Source organism: Eupeodes corollae, chromosome 1 (genome assembly GCF_945859685.1).
Source record: "Eupeodes corollae chromosome 1, idEupCoro1.1, whole genome shotgun sequence".
NCBI lineage: Eukaryota > Metazoa > Arthropoda > Insecta > Diptera > Syrphidae > Eupeodes > Eupeodes corollae.
The window spans coordinates 102,794,036-102,812,819 of NC_079147.1; the positions used below are offsets into that span (position 1 = coordinate 102,794,036).

The window sequence follows — 18,784 nt, forward strand, 5'->3', positions numbered from 1 at the left end:
GCCCATGTAAACTTATAATACTTATGTATCTTATCTTTGTTTTGAGTAAACTAAAACTCCTATTAATTTTATATACCTTACTTTCTTTTTCGCTTAACTCAAAGGTTTAATTATTTTGAAACATTAATTAAATTTCAATATTAAAATGAAAAACTATAATTTAATATCAAAATGTTGTTTTGTATATTCATATTGTTTTTAGTTATAGAAATTAAACCCCAAAAAATACCTCTGATTTATATTATTTAAAAAGTATATATATATAATAAATATTAATTATTATTACATAAACACTTCAGTTTAAATAGCCAATCAGGCAGACAGTTACACCATAACCTATTATTTTATTTTTATTTTTTATATGTTAAAAAAAAAAAACAAACAATTGTATATTGATTTGAAGAAAAAAAAAGGCTGGGATGCGACCCACACTGATAACTTCCCATCCCGTCTATCGATTTGTCTTGCTTAAAAGTTTGTGTATATGTATTTTACCAAATTTGCGCACTATTTTTTGTAGATTTTATTTTTTATGAAAAAACGGACTGTTGGATTTTTATATAAAAATTACTGAATATTGAAAACAATATTTTCTCTGAAATAAAATAAGTTTGAAGCCAATATTTTTAATTTTTGAAAAGCTATTTGAGACGAAAGTTAATTTTTACCATGTTTAGTATTGTTTTTTTTTTAGAGTTTTATTTTTTATAAATAAACTGTCATTCAATTTTTTTCAAAATTTTATCGAATGTTAAAAACAATATTTTTCGATAGATAAAAGTAGTTTAAAGCCAATATCTACAATTTTTGAAAAGATATTTGAGTCGAAAATCAATTTTTACCAGCTTTTGTTAATTATTTTCGGTTTTTAATTTTTTGTAAAAAAACTGTCCATTCGATTTTTCTCAAAATTTTACCAGATTTTAAAAACTTTTTTTCGTTGCACAAAACTGTTTTGGAGATAAAATCATTTTGTATTCCTAAAATTTTCGAGGTGACAAATTTTTTTTAGGTTTATAAAAAAACAGTTGATCGGATTTTTTTTCAAAAAATAAACTGATTTGGTATCACGTTACAATATATAATATAAAATTTAATTCAAGCCTTTAGCGCCATTGGTCCGTAAGATATTTAGGGTTAATCAAAATTGTCACCTTTTTTTAAGCTGCTATGGTAAAAAAAAAACACCTACACAGTTCTCTTGAGAGCCCTTTCTGCATCTTTCTGCCTTTTTATCTCATTTATTTGAAGTCGATATCACTTCTGATTCTTGAGCTATAGAGGACGAAAAAACATCGCGAACGTACGGACGTACGAACGTACGTACACACGCACAGACATCTTTCTAAGAATCTTTTATATCGACTCTAGGGACCTTAAAACGTCGAGAAATGTCGAAATTTTCAATTTGACAAATCGGACCCAATATAATAACTTCCTATGGGATGTTAATAAATAAATAAAATCTAAAAATTAGTCATACAAAATAAAATCTACAAAAATTTCAACTAAAAATCCATTTAACAAAACTAGATTTTAAAACTAAACTATTTCATTATATGAAAAATATTGTGGGTTATTTTGAAATTCGTAAGAATAATTCAACTGTCAATTTTTTAACCCAACACGAAAACCTACAAACTTTTAAGCAAGACAAATCGACAAACGGGATGGGAAGTTATCAGTGTTGGCCGCATCCCAGTCTCTTTTTTAGAAGCCTGTTTTTAACTGATAAGTGTCCTTAACTTGTGTCTTTTTATAAAAAATGGTTACCAAATATTTACAAAACCTGAATTTTAACTTTTATTTTGGCGTTTTCTGCAGAACTACCAAATATTAAGAAGCTTTTGCTTACGATATTGAATCAAACAAAACAAACATTGAACATTATAAGAAAAACGTTCTGTTAAAACGAAATATAAACTGCTCTCAGACATGTTTTATGTGCCTTTAGTTTTTTAATATAGATAAGAATAATTGAATAAACATTATTTCTAAATAAATTCTTATATATATATGAGGTATTTAAAAGGTGATTTAGCACAATCAGCTTAAACCGTAAATGGCCTTCCACCATTATTATTCCAAACGCCTCACACACCATACATAATATTCACATACTTGTAACATACGTATTCAAGTCGTGTTTTTGTAACCATAGTCACACCCCGAATGAATTAGTATTATTTGAGTTTCGTTTTATTCGTAATGTTGTGAAAAAAAATAAAATAAAAAAAAACAACTTACTGATCCCTTTTCATATCTCTCGGACAGTCACCAGGATCCACACCAGGAAATTCATGCGGATGTGTTTGTATAGAAAATGGATAGAATATCTAAAATAAAAACAATCAAAAATACTTTCGATATTAAGACATAAAGAAAATAGTTAATAAAACAAACCTGCATTACTTTACAAAAGTCTATTGTTTGCACCAAATCATTAATATCTTCATCATAATAATCATGAGAGAATATTAATAAAGTTTTTGAAATATCACGAGCTTGGGCTAAGCTCACGATTAAATGGCGAAGGTATGTGATGCGCGTGTGAACCTGTATCACTATTATCACAGAATCATTTTGAAGGGGACCAAAAGTATCCTCATTTAAAACTATTTGTAGTTCATTGTATTTGGCAATCATTCGCTTAATTTCTGTTATATTTGGTGGATGATAGACTTCTAGGTAAAGATTTTGCGTTGTTCCGTTGTGATTTCCTAAAATATACAAATTTTGTATCACATAAATATAAATTTTAAATGCGAAATGATATTTTATGATACATACCCACTGCAGTAAGGGTCTGATTTCGTGTTTTCACTTTGAGAAATTTATGAAAAACCGATGGAACCATTGATAATATGGCTGCTGTAGAATCATTCGTAGGGTCACCCACAATTGGATCTCTAGATTCAGCTGGAAATATAAATACAATGTTAAATATTTAGTATGGTTTGTATTCTAGTTTGTTTAATAATTTTAGTGCACTCACAATAGTACGATACGTGTATTTGCAATAAAATGAAAAGTACAAAAATTGTTATTGTAGCACGTATGCAGTAGGCATTTCTTCGTCTGTACATGGACCCAGTATTGGGAAGTGGTAAGGGAATTCGCCTTCCTATAACAAAATTAACACATTATTAGTGAGTTAGATTTTTTGGATGAACCTATTATGCATAATTACTTACTCATTTTGAAAGCTCCTATCCGGCATCTACTTTCCAAATGGAGAACTTCTTAGATAAAAACGTGACTGCATTTGTTTCCATTTAAAGCAACACATCTAAAATGATAAAGAGAAAAATAGTTTTAAGATAATAATTAGTTGAAAACTAAGCTGTGAATATATTAATACACTAATAGAAATACAAAATTGCTCTTAGCCTACATGTTTTATTTAAATTATGTGCTATTTGAAGTTGGCTTATCAACACAGTGCGATTTCATATATTCATATGTATATCTGCACTATTTGCAATTCTGTATTTGCTCTAATTTTATAGTTTGACAAAATGTTTAACAATTTGGATGAGATGTTAATTTATTTCAGATATATGCATAAACGAAAACAACAGCGTATCTATTTGGGAGGTAAATAATTGTAAGAAATTATTGTTCATAATAAATAATAAACAAAAACCAGTGCATATTTGTGATGTGATGTGTGTGAATAAAAATGTACAATTCAATTCATGTGGATAAAGATATGCACGTGGAATGTTAGGTCCCTTAACAAGTCCGCATCAAGGCTAAATTCGGCAACATTAGCCTGATATGCGCGCACGCCCCCACAGAAGAGAAAGACGACAACACCAAAGATATGTTCTTCGAGTTCTTAGACAAAACATATGAGCAGTGCCCTAGCTACGAGATTCAGGCTCATAGATTTTGCTGCGGGCGAAACGTCATGGTAGCCAGTACGCGTTTTCCACACCTCAACATCCACAAAGGAACTTGAGACTTCTCCAGATCAATCTACCGTCAACCAGATTGACCATATTGCGATCGACGCCAGACACGCTTCCAGCATTATGGATGTACGAACTTTCCGAGGAGCTAACATCGACTCGGACCACTACCTCGTTGTTGCCAAGGTAGCACTTCGGATTTCCAGACCCAAGGCAAAACAGGGAGGTGATGGGAGAAGATACAACGTCGAACGGCTACAATCGCCAGAGATCGCCAAATCCTTTTCCGACCGAGTTACAAGTAACCTCTCTCGAAGTTCTCTGCCGCCAACACAATGTATCGAAAACCAGTGGCAACAGTGCCAAGATGCAATCAGAGAAGCCGCCTCTGATGTGCTGGGTTTCAAACAGCCGCCAACAAGGAACCCCTGGTTTGATGAGGAATGTCGGCAGGCAAATGCAGCCAAACAATATGCACGCAAAGCGGCGCTGCATAAAAGGACGAGAGCTGCTCATTAGCTCTATGAACAGAAGAGGCGAGAGAAACACCGACTTCTCAAAAGAAAAAGAGAGGGCATGAGAAGCGTGCGGTCGAAGACGTTGAGAGGTTTAAAAGCAAGATTGAAGTTGGAAAGTTTTATGAACAGGTGAAACGAAATTCACAGGTACATAAACCTAGAACCGAAGGCTTCAAAGACGAAAGTGGAAACATCATAGTGGAACCGCAGTCAATGCTGAGGATATGGAAGGACCACTTCTGCAGACTGTATAACGGCGACGACGAACTGAATTCCGCTCTCAGGCAGGATGATCCACTCAATATAGACGACGAAAGCTAACAATCCCGTCCTCCCGACTTAGACGAAGTAAAGATTGCCATATCTTAGTTGAAATCCAATAAAGCCGCTGGAGCAGATGGCTTGAACGCCGAGCTCTTTAAAGCAGCTGGAGATAAGTTGGTTAGGAGCATGCACCAACTTATCTGTAGGATATGGTCGGAAGAAAACATGCCCGATGAATGGAACCTCAGTATTGTTTGCCGATCCTGAAAAAAGGAGACCCTCTAAATTGCACCAACTATAGAGGAATAAGTCTACTTAACAGCGCCTATAAAATCTTCTCTGCCGTAATATGTGAACGTCTAAAGCCCATCGTCAACAACCTGATAGGTCCTTATCAGTGTGGTTTTAGACCAGGAAAGTCCACAGTTGATCAAATATTCACATTACGGCAGATCCTGGAAAAAACTCAAGAGCACCAAATCGACACCCACCATCTTTTCATCGATTTCAAGGCCGCATATGACAGCATCTACAGGGACGAGCTGCCAAACTCGTCCGTTTGTGCAGGATGACCATGGAAAATTCACGCTGCTCCATAAAGGTTGGAAACAACTTAACATAACCTTTCGATGTCAAAAAAGGTTATAGACAAAGTGATGAGCTGTCATGTGATTTTTTTAAACATCGTGCTTGATAGAATAGTGCAGAGCTCACACGTCAACACTAGAGGCACTATCTTTCAAAAGTCTGTCCAATTACTGGCATATGCTGATGACATTGACATAATCGGAAGAACTCAGCGTGATGTCAATGGGGCTTTTATGAGTATTGAGGCAGAGGCGGCAAAAATAGGTTTAACGATTACTGAGGGCAAAACAAAGTACATGCTGTCGTCAAGAAAGGACATACAACACCGACGTCTTGGTCAAAACGTCATCATCGACAGACGTAACTTTGAGGTAGTCAAAGCCTTCGTCTACCTAGGCTCCGCTGTAAACGCAGAAAACAACACCAGCGCTGCGATCAAAAGCAGAATAACGCTTGCTAACCGCTGTTTCTTTGGACTAAGACAGCAATTGAGTGGTAAAGTCCTCTCTCGAGGGACCAATGTGTTGCTATGTATATAAGACCCTCATCATCCCCGTCCTGCTACACGGTGCAGAAGCATGGACTATGACAAAAGCGAATGAAAGCACCTTGGGTCGGTTCGAGAGAAAAGTTCTTCGTGTGATCTACGGTACCGTACGCATCGTAGAGGAGTGGAGGAGAAGATGGAACGACGATCAGTCCAACGACTAAAAGGCTGGGTCACGTAGAGCGCATGGAAACCAATGCTCCGACCCGGAAAGTCTTCGAATCCGCACAAAGGAAGACCGCGGATCATTTAACGCGCAAAAGTGGAAAGTGACCTTACCCAACTTGGAGCGCAAAACTAGAGACATCTAGCTAGGGACCGAGCTAGATGGAGAAGTTTGTTGGGTGAGGCCCTAGTTCACACAGGACTGTAGCGCCACCTTAAGTAAGTTAATGACTTAAAATTACAAGGGACGGGGAATTCGGACTCAAAAAGGGAAAAAGTAAAGGGTATCTTTCAGATGGGATTTGGAAATGTTGAAATCGAAAACTACCATAGCAGCGTTGCAGTGACGAAGAATTCTGGACATTGGTTCAAAGTGCCCGTAATTAGTGCGGTGATGAGGGATATAGAAAAGGGAAACAGATCGCAGATTTCGAGTGTTGGTGTTAAGATGAATATCACTCAGGAGTGCCGGGGAATCTATATTGCCCATTAACGATTGGTGAGCAAATAATATATCAGCGTTTTTGCGTCTAATATATAAGGGCTGCAAACCTATCAGTTTTAGTCGATCGGCATAAGGAGGCAAGTTGGATGTATCATCCCAGGGGAGGCCACGTAAGGCAAATCGAACGAAACGTCTTTGAACATTTTCAATTCTGAGTGAATGGTTTTCATAAAAAGGAGACCATACTTGGCATGCATATTCAAGATGAGGACGGACTTGGGAAATGTAAAGCGCTTTAGTTACATAGGGGTTGGAAATTGTTTTTGACCATCTCTTAATAAAACCGAGAGATCTATTAGCTTTATTAATAATTTGGTCAAAATGGGAATGGAAATTCAGGTATTTGTCACACATAATACCAAGATCTCTAATAGAATCGACTACGTTGACGGCGTAATTAAGGAAGTAGTATACTCTATGAGATGGGATTTACTCGTAATCTTAAAAATGTTCTTATCATCCCAAAACATTAGGATATCTGAGTTTTTTAATTTAAGACAGACATCGTTAACAGATAAGACGAAGAGAAGGGGGCCAAGGTGACTACCTTGTGGGACTCCAGAAGTTGCATGTATAGGACTGGAGACTGAGTTACGGAAAAGTATTCTATAAGTTCTATTCGCAAGATAGGAGTTTATCCAGTTCATAAATATAGATGGAAAGCCTAGAGCTCCTAGTTTGAGATAAATTATGTTATGCGATATGTTATCAAAGGCTTTGCTGTAATCAGTGTATACAACATCAACTTCTTTGCCATTCTCAAGGGCTGAAAAAACTTTGGATATAAATTCAATTAAGTTAGTCGTAGTGGATCTACCTTTAAGAAAACCATGTTGAGCGGGGGAGAATAAAGGCTTGCAATGGAAATAAACGGAATCATAAACTAAGCTTTCAAAAAGTTTTGGAATGCATGAAAGTTTCGCAATAGTTTATGAATTGTTTATGAATGGGAAATATAAATGAATCTTTCCATATATGAGGAAATACGCCTTGGGAAAGAGAGAGTTCAAAGAGTGCAGTCAGAGGCTTTGACAGAGCATGCATACATTTTTTTAGAACAACTGATGGGACGCCATCAGGACCAGGGCTAAAGTTTTCTTTGAGGCTTACGATTTTGGCAAGTACCATTTCTTCAGTTATTGTAAACGATGAAAGGGAGGTTTGAGCGCAACCATCTAAATAACTAAAGTAGTGTGGATCAGGATCATGCAGATGTTCAGTATACGATTTGCTAAAGTAATTAGCAAATAGATTTGACATGGTTGTTGGATCAGCGGAGATTATGTTGGAGAAGGTGGAAACCCATCAGATTTTCGTTTGACATTTATAAACTTGAAAAATTTCCTCGCATCGGAAAGAAGGTTATTTTCCATTTGGTTAAGGTATTGGTTATAAAGGGATTCCCTTAATTCATAGAAAGAATTATAGGCGAGAAGATAGTTGTTGTGATCAGTATCAGATTTGGACTGTAAAAAGATCTTCCAAAGCTTGTTACGGGTATTTCTTGGGCTACGGAGCTCTCTGTTGTACCAAGGGGGAGCAGAGGTGAAATCTTTTCTACGAGGGAACGGTACTGATTCTTCAATACAGTACGAAAGAATCAAATAAAACCAATTTGTAAGGGACTCAACTGTTACGTGGAGGGATCTTAATTCAAAATCGGCTGAGCTAAGAAGATTGTTAAGTTTGGAGAAATCAGCCCTACGAAAATCATAACAGTAATTTTCCATTTCAAAAAAGTTGTTTTCAAGTTCAATGGGGAAGGAGAGATTAAGGGGTGGATGATAGCGACCCAAGGTTGAGAGAAGGTTTGATGTAGGAGAAGTACCAGCAGGTGTTACCAAAAATATTATACTTCCCATATTTAAAAAAGGTGATAATGACGCTCCAAACAGTTATCGGGGCATATCATTTCTGAACACCATAATGAAAATATTCACTGGCGTGACAGGCTTACAGCCTGGGTAAACAGTAAAAATCTTTTGAGTGAATTTAACGCCGGCTTCAGGAAAAATTATTCGACAGTTGACAACATCTTTTCACTAACGTGCATACTTCCTAACTTACCTAAGGTGGCGCTACAGTCCTGTGTGAACTAGGGCCTCACCCAACAAACTTCTCCATCAAGCTCGGTTGCTAGATATATGTCTCTAGTTTCGCGCTCCAAGTTGGGTGAGGTCACCTTCCACTTGTGCGCGCCACCTGATCCGCGGTCTTCCTCTGTGCGGATTCGAAGACTTTCCGGGTCGGAGCATTGGTTTCCATGCGCTCTACGTGATCCAGCCTTTTAGTCCTTGGACTGATCGTCGTTCCATCTTCTCCTCCACTCCCCTTCGATGCATACGGGACCTTAGATCACACGAAGAACTTTTCTCTCGAAACGACACAAGGTATTTTCATTGACTTTTGTCATAGGGCATGCTTCTGCACCGTATAGCAGGACGGGCATGATAAGGGTCTTATATAGCGACACTTTGGTCCCTCGAGAGAGGACTTTACCACTCAATTGCTTTCTTATTCCAAAGAAACAGCGGTTAGCAAAAGTTATTCTGCGTTTGATCTCAGCGCTGCACACTGGGGCAAGATACCCCAAAAACCGGAATTAATTCAGAAGATGGGTCTGCCTTACTGAAAACATTCTTTTTATTTGAAGTACCATACAAATTAATAGGAAAACTAAAATTGAGTTTTAGAATTATGCTTTGATGCGTATTACCGACTGCGTAATAGTGTTTTTGTAGCTATCCATGTATCTATTTTTGTCCGCTCGTAACTTCTCAACCACTGTACCGATTTTAACAAGTGATACGGTATTGGATTCGGCTTAACGGCACGAGTAACAAGGAGTACTTGAATTTTTTTTAAGGTCAAAATGGCGGATCTTAGGCGGTAAATAGTTATTTTAGGAATGTATATTCGAGGGTCCGTTAAGCCGATTTTTAAAAATTATACCTCATTGGATTTGTCTTGATGACGCGAAGAAAACTAAGTACATGAAATTCTTGGACATTTTTTTTTTAATAATTTGTTGTCATAGTTTTTTTTTATGAAATAACTGAAACAATTTTTCAAAAATCATAAAAACCACTTCTATTTACATTTGTTGCTTAATTTCTAAGTATATTAATTTAAACTAAAAGTCATTTTCGTCAGACTCAATTTCATCGTCGCTGATAAGAATGTTAGAGTTTTCATCATTAAAAACATTTGGAGCAATAATTAAGTCAAATACTTCTTTAGGTAATGTTCTGACGGTTTTTTTAGGCATTTGCCTTAAGCTGGTTATTAAGGGGTCAGATGTGATGAGCAATAAATTTAAAACATCTTCATTGCACTTTTTTCTAGAACATTTCCTCGAAAAATGTTCACGATATGTTTTAAAATCCTTATTTCTTGCTTCCTGTGCTTCTTCCGTCAATTGACCTAGATTTGTAGATAGATTAAGCTTTAAGATTATGTAACTTACAAATTTTATTAAAATAATACCTATTGGAAGAAGCGCAGAATGAACGACATCAGGGCCGTGGATTAAAAGCTTGTGAACTGTAGGAGGCATATAATACCATGGATAAAGGTCCACAAAATATTTGGCAGTGTCAAGTGTGAAAGCTCTGAAATTTTCAATATGGATATCATAGCCACTTGAAATTGCTACTAATATGGAATGCATCTTCTCGATTAATAATTTATCGACACCCAGGATTTCAGATGCGACTCCCTCGTTGCTAAAAAAACGTCTAGCAGTGTTGCCATCATTGGAATTTCCAAAACCTGGCTTGGGTTGATCTACAATCAAACCCATTTGGTTTCTAAATTTTTTTTGGATTTGAACTTTATTGGCAGCAACTATGTCCTTATCTTCCTTACAAATTTTCCATTTTTGTATTGGAAGCCTATAAGCAATATGTAAGAGACACTCAAAAGATCGAATCCAGCAATGCAGTACGGACAATCCAAACTGCAATGCACTCGGATTGTAAGGTCTCAACAACAGCTTTTCGATTTCGTTGAAGTCCTTTGAACTAGCACCGCAAATATAACAGCGCTGAGAAGAGGTTGTATTTGTAAGGGCATTGCACACTTTTCCGTCCACCATGGTAAAAATCAGTTTGTGGGAAACTTCAACAACTTTTTCCTCGATGTTAATTATAGAACGACATAAAGCCTGAATTAGAGTATCAACTCGATGCTTCTCAGCTTCCGATACTTGTGTAGATTCCTTTTTATATTCGAATTTTATTGGGCGACAATATCTGGTTGATGACGATCTCGGATTTTGCCACACAACGATTTTTTTAGAGGAACATTCGCAAACAAGTTGGATGGGAACTACCGAAGTTATAAAAACACTGGAATCATCAGCTTCCATTCCAACAAAGTTCTGCTTGTAAGAACTATGGCCGGAACTCCCATCGAATCCCCACTTGCAGATCAAACACAAATTTCGAAGTTGTTCCTCATTTAAAGTTAGTATAACTTCTTTTTGAGCCAAAACCAAACGATCTACAGTATGATCCATTAATGCCTGCAATGTTACCTCTGCTGAACTATCAGTCACATGCATTTCTTCTTTTTTCGGATAGCACATTTTTTTTGCATTTTGCACTACTTTGTAGGAAGGAAACCTTTCAGGGTCTTTTGCTCTAATAATATTATATTGATGCCTCGTTAACTTGGCCTCTACCATTACTGAAAGTGCTTCCTCACCTGACATCTTTCGTGTGCGGTGCCGTTCCTTACGAAATGCATTTTGATAATAAATCGCTCGCCGAGGTGAACGTACCACTTCGTTAACTAATTTTGCAGCAGCTGGATGACCTTCAGCTCTCAAATTGAGTTTTGTTGCGAAGCCTAGCTGAGAAGTTGACATCTCTTTTCGAATATTTTTCGTCTTGATCCTTTTACTTCTGTCGGTACTTTCTTCGATACTGGATCCAAAATTTTAAAGCTTATTGGTGTTAGCAACCAAGATTCGTTTATTTTCTTGAATCTGATTTCGTTTCGATTACATTTTAACCACTTTTTTTTAAATACAGCTCCAAAAACGGACAAAGAAAGCTGGAGCTCCTTAGCATTAACATTGTGTCTAGCTTCGAGGTGTTCCGCTAAAAATTTTAATTTTGTTTTCTGTGTTTGGAGCCCTGAATCTCTCATGAGCTCATACAACTCCATTCGAGTATAAAATATACTGTTTGAATGTGAACCTACACAAGAAATTTAAAAAAAAAAAAAAAAACATTCAAAATTTTCTGAGCTACTCTACTAAAGAAATCTCAATTAAAAAAAATAGTGTACATATGAGCACCGGATTCTTTTTTCTCACAATACAAGAGACATTAAACTATTTTTACAAAAAAAAATCTCGACATAGAAACGTCTAGAAACCTACTTTTACTCTAACTATACGTAAAATATGCCCTTAATTAAATATATCACATTATTTATATTCCATTTATATTGAACAAATAAAAATAGAAACTTAAAATATAATTAGAAATAAAGTACATACTTGAAACTATTGATTCCATATTGTTTTTTAGTTTTCACGTTATTAAAATATATATTAATAAAGGCAAACTGATGACACTACTAACTTAACACTTGTATTAAGAGTGAATGAAATTTGACTTACATTTAGAATTACGGAGTAAAAAAAATACTTATAAATATAACTGTTTAAGCTAATGAAAGCTTAGAATGTGTGCTAACGGGAAAACTAGTTTTTAATTTCATCTCTTACAATTTTTTTTTTTAGTTTATTCCGATTCCTTCATATGAGTGGGCCCACTGTGCGCTGGTGTTGTTTTCTGCGTTTACAGCGGAGCCTAGGTAGACGAAGTCCTTGACTACCTCAAACTTACGTCTGTCGATGATGACGTTTTGACCAAGACGTCGGTGTTGTATGTCCTTTCTTGACGACAGAATGTACTTTGTTTTGCCCTCAGTAACCGTTAAACCCAATTTTGCCGCCTCTGCCTCAATGCTCACAAAAGCCCCATTGACATCACGCTGAGTTCTTCCGATTATGTCAATGTCATCAGCATATGCCAGTAATTGGACAGACTTTTGAAAGATAGTGCCTCTAGTGTTGACATGTGAGCTCAGCACTATTCTTTCAAGCACGATGTTAAAAAAATCGCATGACAGCGCACCACCTTGTCTAAAACCTTTTTTGACATCAAAAGGTTCTGTTAAGTTGTTTACAACCTTTATGGAGCAGCGTGAATTCTCCATGGTCATCCTGCACAAACGGATGAGTTTGGCAGGGATGCCAAAACTAGACATGGCTCTATACAGCTCGTCCCTGTAGATGCTGTCATAGCGGCCTTGAAATCGATGAAAAGATTGTGGGTGTCGATTTGGTGTTCTTGGGTTGTTTCCAGGATCTGCCGTAATGTGAATATTTGATCAACTGTGGACTTTCCTGGTCTAAAACCACACTGATAAGAACTTATCAGGTTGTTGACGATGGGCTTTAGACGTTCGATGTTAAGTAGACTAAATTCTCTATAGTTGGTGCAGTTAAGAGGGTCTCCTTTTTTCAGGATCGGGCAAAAAATACTCAGGTTCCATTCATCGGGCATGCTTTCTTCCAACCATATCTTACAGATAAGTTGGTGCATGCTCCTAACCAACTTATCTCCAGCTGCTTTAAAGAGCTCGGCGTACAAGCCATCCGCTCCAGTGGCTTTATTAGACTTCAGCTTAGATATGGATCTTTACTTAGTCGGGAGGACGGGATTGTTGGTTTTCGTCGTTTATGTTGCTTAGATCATCCTGCCTGACAGCGGAATTCAGTTCGTCGTCGCCGTTATACAGTCTGCAGAAGTGGTCCTTACATATCCTCAGCATTGACTGCGGTTCCACTATGATGTTTCCACTTTCGTCTTTTCAGCCTTCGGTTCTAGGTTTGTGTACCTGTGAATTTCGTTTAACCTTCTCATAAAACTTTCGAACTTCATTCCAGCTTTTAAACCTCTCAACATCTTCGACCACACGCTTCTTATGCCCTCTCTTTTTTCTTCTGAGAAGTCAGGGTTCCTCCCGCCTCTTCCGATCATAGAGCTCATGAGCAGCTCTCGTCCTTTTATGCAGCGCCGCTTTGCGTGCATATTGTTTGGCTGCATTTGCCTGCCGACATTCCTCATCAAACCAGGGGTTCCTTGTTGGTGGCTGTTTGAAACCCAGCACATCAGAGGCGGCTTCTCTGATTGCATCTTGGCAATGTTGCCACTGGTTTTCGATACATTGTGTTGGCGGCAGAGAACTTCGAGAGAGGTTACTTGTAACTCGGTCGGAAAAGGATTTGGCGATCTCTGGCGATTGTAGCCTTCTCCCAACACCTCCCTGTCTTGCCTTGGTTCTGGAAATCCGAAGTGCTACCTTGGCTACAACGAGGTAGCGGTCCGAGTCGATGTTAGCTCCTCGGAAATTTCGGACATCCATGATGCTGGAAGCGTGTCTGGCGTTGATCACAATATGGTCAATCTGGTTGACGGTAGATTGATCTGGAGAAGTCCAAGTTCCTTTGTGAATGTTGAGGTGTGGAAAACGGGTACTGGCTACCATGACGTTTAGCCCCGCAACAAAATCTATGAGCCTGAATCCATCGTCGGAAGTGTTATCGTGCAGGCTGTTCTTCCCGATTATGCCACCAAAGATGTCTTCCCCTCCTCAAATTAAATCAAATGGGGTGGCGCAACAGTCCGTTGTGAACCAGGGCCTAGTGACTTACAACTCTCAACCATTCCTGTGTGCGAGTACTGTTGTCAGGAATGGAAGGGACCTACAATTTTAGGCCGAATCCGAACGGCTAGTTTTGAGAAAGCACTTTTTCATGACAAGAATTACTCTTGAAGGATTTGTCAATTCCTCGCAAGAGGCAGTACCCGCGAAAATTAATTTTTTTAAATTAAGGTGGCACAGGCAGGGAATGAACCCAAGACCCCTTGCATGACAGTCCAACGCACTAACCATCATGCCACGGGTACTACTTCCCCTCCTCGCTGGGCATTAAAATGGCCCAGGTCTATTTTAATATCGTAGCTAGGGCACTGCTGATATGTTTTGTCTAGGAGCTCGAAGAACATCTCTTTGGTGTTGTCGTCTTTCTCTTCTGTTGGGGCGTGCGCGCATATCAGGCTAATGTTGCCGAATTTAGCCTTGATGCGTATGGTCATGAGGCGCTCATTGATGCACCTAAGTGTGGCTCCAATGACGAAGCCGCATCCAAATAAGCGCTGTTGGTTTTCGTGGTAGTAAATACGGCAGTTTTGCATCCTCTTTTTGCCCGGCCCATCCCATCGTATTTCCTGGATGGCGGTGATGTATGCTTTATAGCAGTCAGTGCCTCCGCTAATTTTTCGGCCGCAAGTGGTCTGTTAAGGGACCTAACATTCCACGTGCATATCCGAAGTTCGTTTTTCCTTAATTTGTTTGCATAGGTTGTCAACAGTAAATCCGTCCGTATCCGAGGCTTGTTGGTGCTTCGAAACTACGATGTTTTTACGTGGCCAGGAAGTTACAGCGACGGCACTACCCCCAACCTGGAGGTTCAGATCCTTAGTATAACTCAAGGATGGGGAGCCGGATAAAACTGCTCCTTATAGGCCTGGGCTCCGAATAAGTCGAAGAAGGCCTATAAGGTGTTCACTAAGTAGTTCAGCCTTACTGGAATTGTAGACGCCACCGTTGATTTCATCTCGGGAATTCCTCCGCTGCCGTCTGGATAAGGAGAGGTGCTTAGTGGAAACACCTCTCTCCCCCTCTGGTTTGCTTCACAAGTTTGGGGGTCGTATGAGTACGAGGAAATTGAGAAATTTCATAGGAATTTCATAAAAAAGCTCTTCAATCTATCCCAAAATACGCCTTGTTACGCTTTATACTTGGAAAGAGGACTACCAAAACTCTTGACAAATATACTCAAGTCACAGGCTGTCATTATGAGGAATCAAGGCTTTCAAAAAAACTAAAGAAAGATGGCAATCTATTGGCAAAGTTTCTGGGGAAACCTTACATATTGATGTGAACAACCAACGTAATTTGAAAGACCAACTCTACCGCATTATTCAGAAAAACGAAGCCTCTTTTCGAGATGCCTTCATCGTTAAGGCTCTGAATGCTGAAAGTAGAATCTTACACAGTCAGCTTAATTTTAATCTAAACATGAAAAACTACTTTAACGATTCATTTAGCTACGATGAAATACCCGTGATATTCAAAGCAAGGTGTTAGCTCATTTCCTTAAATCGTAACCCTTATAATGGAAGCTTTAATCAATTCTGTACGCTTTGCAACCTAAAATCGAAAGAAGATTGCTTTCATATCATAAGTATAAGCCCAATATTAAAAGCTCAAAGGCAAATTTGCTTTGGAAATAATTATTAACTATGCCGGAAACTTTACAGCTTCTAAACGAGTGTGACTGGAAAACCCTAAGCAATTTCTTGAAAACAGTTTACAAGTATAGGATGTTATCAGAATACGTTTGATATTTTAGATCTTTATTTTTGTTGATTATTGAAAATTTAATTAAATTTTAAAATAAACATTTAGAAACTTGCCAACCAGGCTGACGGCTTACCCATAGCTCTTGAATTCATAACTTGTATTCTTTTTTTTATATTGAAATGTAAATAAATGAATAACTAACTTACTTACCTACAATTCAAAGAAGAAGGAGTGCAACAAAATGAACAATCGAAGTTCAGACGAGAATCTACATAAATTAAATTTTCCAATCACGAACTAAATGTGAAGGTTGCCTTTGAAAAATAAACGATAACACAACACAAAAATATACACAGCTTGTCAACTACAATTTGCAGTTTCTATGAATTAATGCGCCTTGGGGCTTTGGGAGATCACATCAGATTCTAAAAAGATCTTGATAAAGAACAACGCAGACGTTGTGATATTGTTGCTAAAAATAGGCAATGCTAGTGAAAAGTCGTATAGGAAAATTAACTTTAGGTATAGGTGTGAAGAATTGTGTTTTAGTTAGATACACGAATTAATTAGTGGGGACGTTGCACTCAATCCCAAAGAGTTGAGTTTTAGTACACATATTATAAGATTGCTTGAAATAAGTTATGTAAGTTGGAAGTTTACCAAACTGATTCTGAGCTGTTTGGTTATGATCAAATCTTAGAAAATGACATTCGTCTTAGGTGTAGGTTTTGAAGTCGGATAAAAGAAAACCATTATCAGGTGAAAATGTATTTAAAATATAAAATATGTCGGTTTTACACTACAATAAAACCTATATTTTTGCCGAAAAACAGACAGCGTCATTGTTAAAGAAGCTGATATGTCGCCTTTAATTATTACCAATCTTACCAATTCTGTTTTCATATCTGAAGCATAGATGGAGCTGCTATATGATGTCAAACTTGCGGCCATTTTCTCATTGTGACTTCACCAGCAAGGAACTTGCTCCGACGCTGTGTGTTTTGCGGCAAATAATATCGGTTTTATTTTAGTGTAAGACGGATATATTATTTACCTACCGAAACACACAGCGTGGTTGTTGAAGACCAGTCTGTTATCTGCTAGTGTTTGCCAACAACGTAGTAATCCTTTCGCAACGTATTCTCAACACTCCAGTTTCCTATTGATAAAATTTCATATAATGGTTGGTTCTTCAGCCAACCCAATAAAGCAACCGCTGCTCTGCAACTTCCTGAAGGAGCACCAACGCCCGCACCTTTTAAGATAGTGCTTCCAATTACTGTTCTTGATGCCGGCTTTATCGGTCTATTAATGGTTATGAACAAGCTATCTAAGTTGTTCTGGACAGCTCTCCTAGCTTGAGAGAGTCTAATCAACTGTTTTATCCAAAAAACAGGACAGATATTCTTATTTGTATGCCAAATTAACTGCCAACTTGACTGCTTGAGTCTGACTGAATCAGTTTTGGATCCAAATGAGGGATGCAAAGTTATATTTCCATCCTTCTTTATGTAGTTATCGCATGATATTTTCAAAAGTGTGAGGTCATGAACTCTTCTACCTGACGCTAAAAGTAGAATGAAAGCTGTTCACCTCAAGGTCTAAATATGTTTTCTTTTTTTAAACTCATTCTCTGTTAACGAATTAAGCACGCACTTTGGATTCCATATGGGTGGTTTCTCGGAAGGTGGTTGAGAAGAACTGATAGCTCTTACAACTAACGCTGGATCATAAAAGGTTGCAATCGCATACTTGTGCACAAGGATAGTACTAGGAGCAAACTTATTTTTTAGGTAGAGATTGGCCAAATATCTGGCTAAGCTAGAACCCTTAGGAGATCTAGGATTGATCCCAATCTTTTCGCACCAAAGAAGCCATCTTTTGATAGCAGGGGAATAGGTTTTAAATGTAGAATCTCTCCCTCCTTTACTCAATAAATTCTTTTCTTTGGCAGACCAATCTACTAACTGGCCTCCCTAGCCCCAACTATCCATACTTTCAGGGTTAAATTGTCTACCTGCGAGAGAGGCTGGCCAGTTGTTACATCTATTAACACTTTCCACAGATTTTGAATTACAAAGGGGGGCTCTAGCGCTCGAGCTCTGAGGTCGGACATCCAGAAGGTCTGGTCCCATTCTGGTGACATAATTAGGTACTTTTCCCGAGATCTATCGATACATAGTTGTCGAGAACTTTTGCTTCTTTTGAAGCATAGAGATCTATCTCTGGAATTAGCCATTTTCTGAAAACATCCGCAGTTGCTTGGGGCAGAAGATGCCATTCCGGCGTCGGACAACCTCTTGACAATCTGTCGGCTATTCCGTTATACCTTTCCGGAAGAGAATATGTGGATATTGTTATACTGAGCCGATCGACAAGCTGAAGGAGTTGGTATGTTAAGCTTAAAAGGTTCACTGATCTTGTGGTCCTTCTTTCCGTATATAAGCAATTAAAGTTCGATTGTCTGACTTCAGAAGAATATGTACGTCTTTTAGAACTGATGCCCTCTTCTGTATTGCCATGAAAAATGCGTACATTACCTTTAATTGGCAGTGCATTTTTTTCTGATCTTTCAACCACTTACCTGATAAGACTGTTACGTTCAGTTGAGCACCCCATTTTGTATCTGAAGCATCCGTTGCAAGAAAATGTGTCACTTCTTTTTTGTGTATTAACTCGTCCTTCGTTAGCGCTTTTAGTTACCAATCTATCTCTCTTAGAGCCGTCCGAGGGATGATGAGTTTTTTTCCCGGACATTTGTTGTACTGCCTTGAAAAAATCTGAAGGTAATGAGAATGGAGTCGACAAAACTGACGAAATTTAATTGGCCCAG

At 37.9% G+C, this 18,784-nt stretch overlaps 2 protein-coding genes across 5 annotated transcripts in view; both read right to left on the bottom strand.

The window, feature by feature from the left end:
- The window catches only part of LOC129938986 (alpha-1,6-mannosyl-glycoprotein 2-beta-N-acetylglucosaminyltransferase), a 100,588-nt gene that overhangs the window by 47,034 nt on the left and 34,770 nt on the right, over positions 1–18,784 (bottom strand). For all 4 annotated transcript variants that reach the window (XM_056046941.1, XM_056046867.1, XM_056047094.1 and 1 more), the window contains exons 2-6: positions 3,195–3,289; positions 2,996–3,124; positions 2,791–2,919; positions 2,404–2,720; positions 2,248–2,336 (exon numbers count right to left, since the gene is read on the bottom strand). In XM_056046941.1, the coding sequence (XP_055902916.1) occupies positions 2,248–2,336; positions 2,404–2,720; positions 2,791–2,919; positions 2,996–3,124; positions 3,195–3,198 (668 nt within the window). In that variant the 5' untranslated portion in view covers positions 3,199–3,289. The remainder of the gene's footprint in view (positions 1–2,247; positions 2,337–2,403; positions 2,721–2,790; positions 2,920–2,995; positions 3,125–3,194; positions 3,290–18,784) is intronic.
- LOC129939232 (uncharacterized) lies at positions 9,496–11,375 on the bottom strand. The gene is made up of 2 exons (XM_056047213.1): positions 9,988–11,375; positions 9,496–9,924 (listed from the first exon to the last, which is right to left on the bottom strand). The coding sequence occupies exons 1-2, from the start codon at positions 11,369–11,371 to the stop codon at positions 9,635–9,637; spliced, it is 1,674 nt and encodes a 557-aa protein (XP_055903188.1). The 5' UTR covers positions 11,372–11,375; the 3' UTR covers positions 9,496–9,634.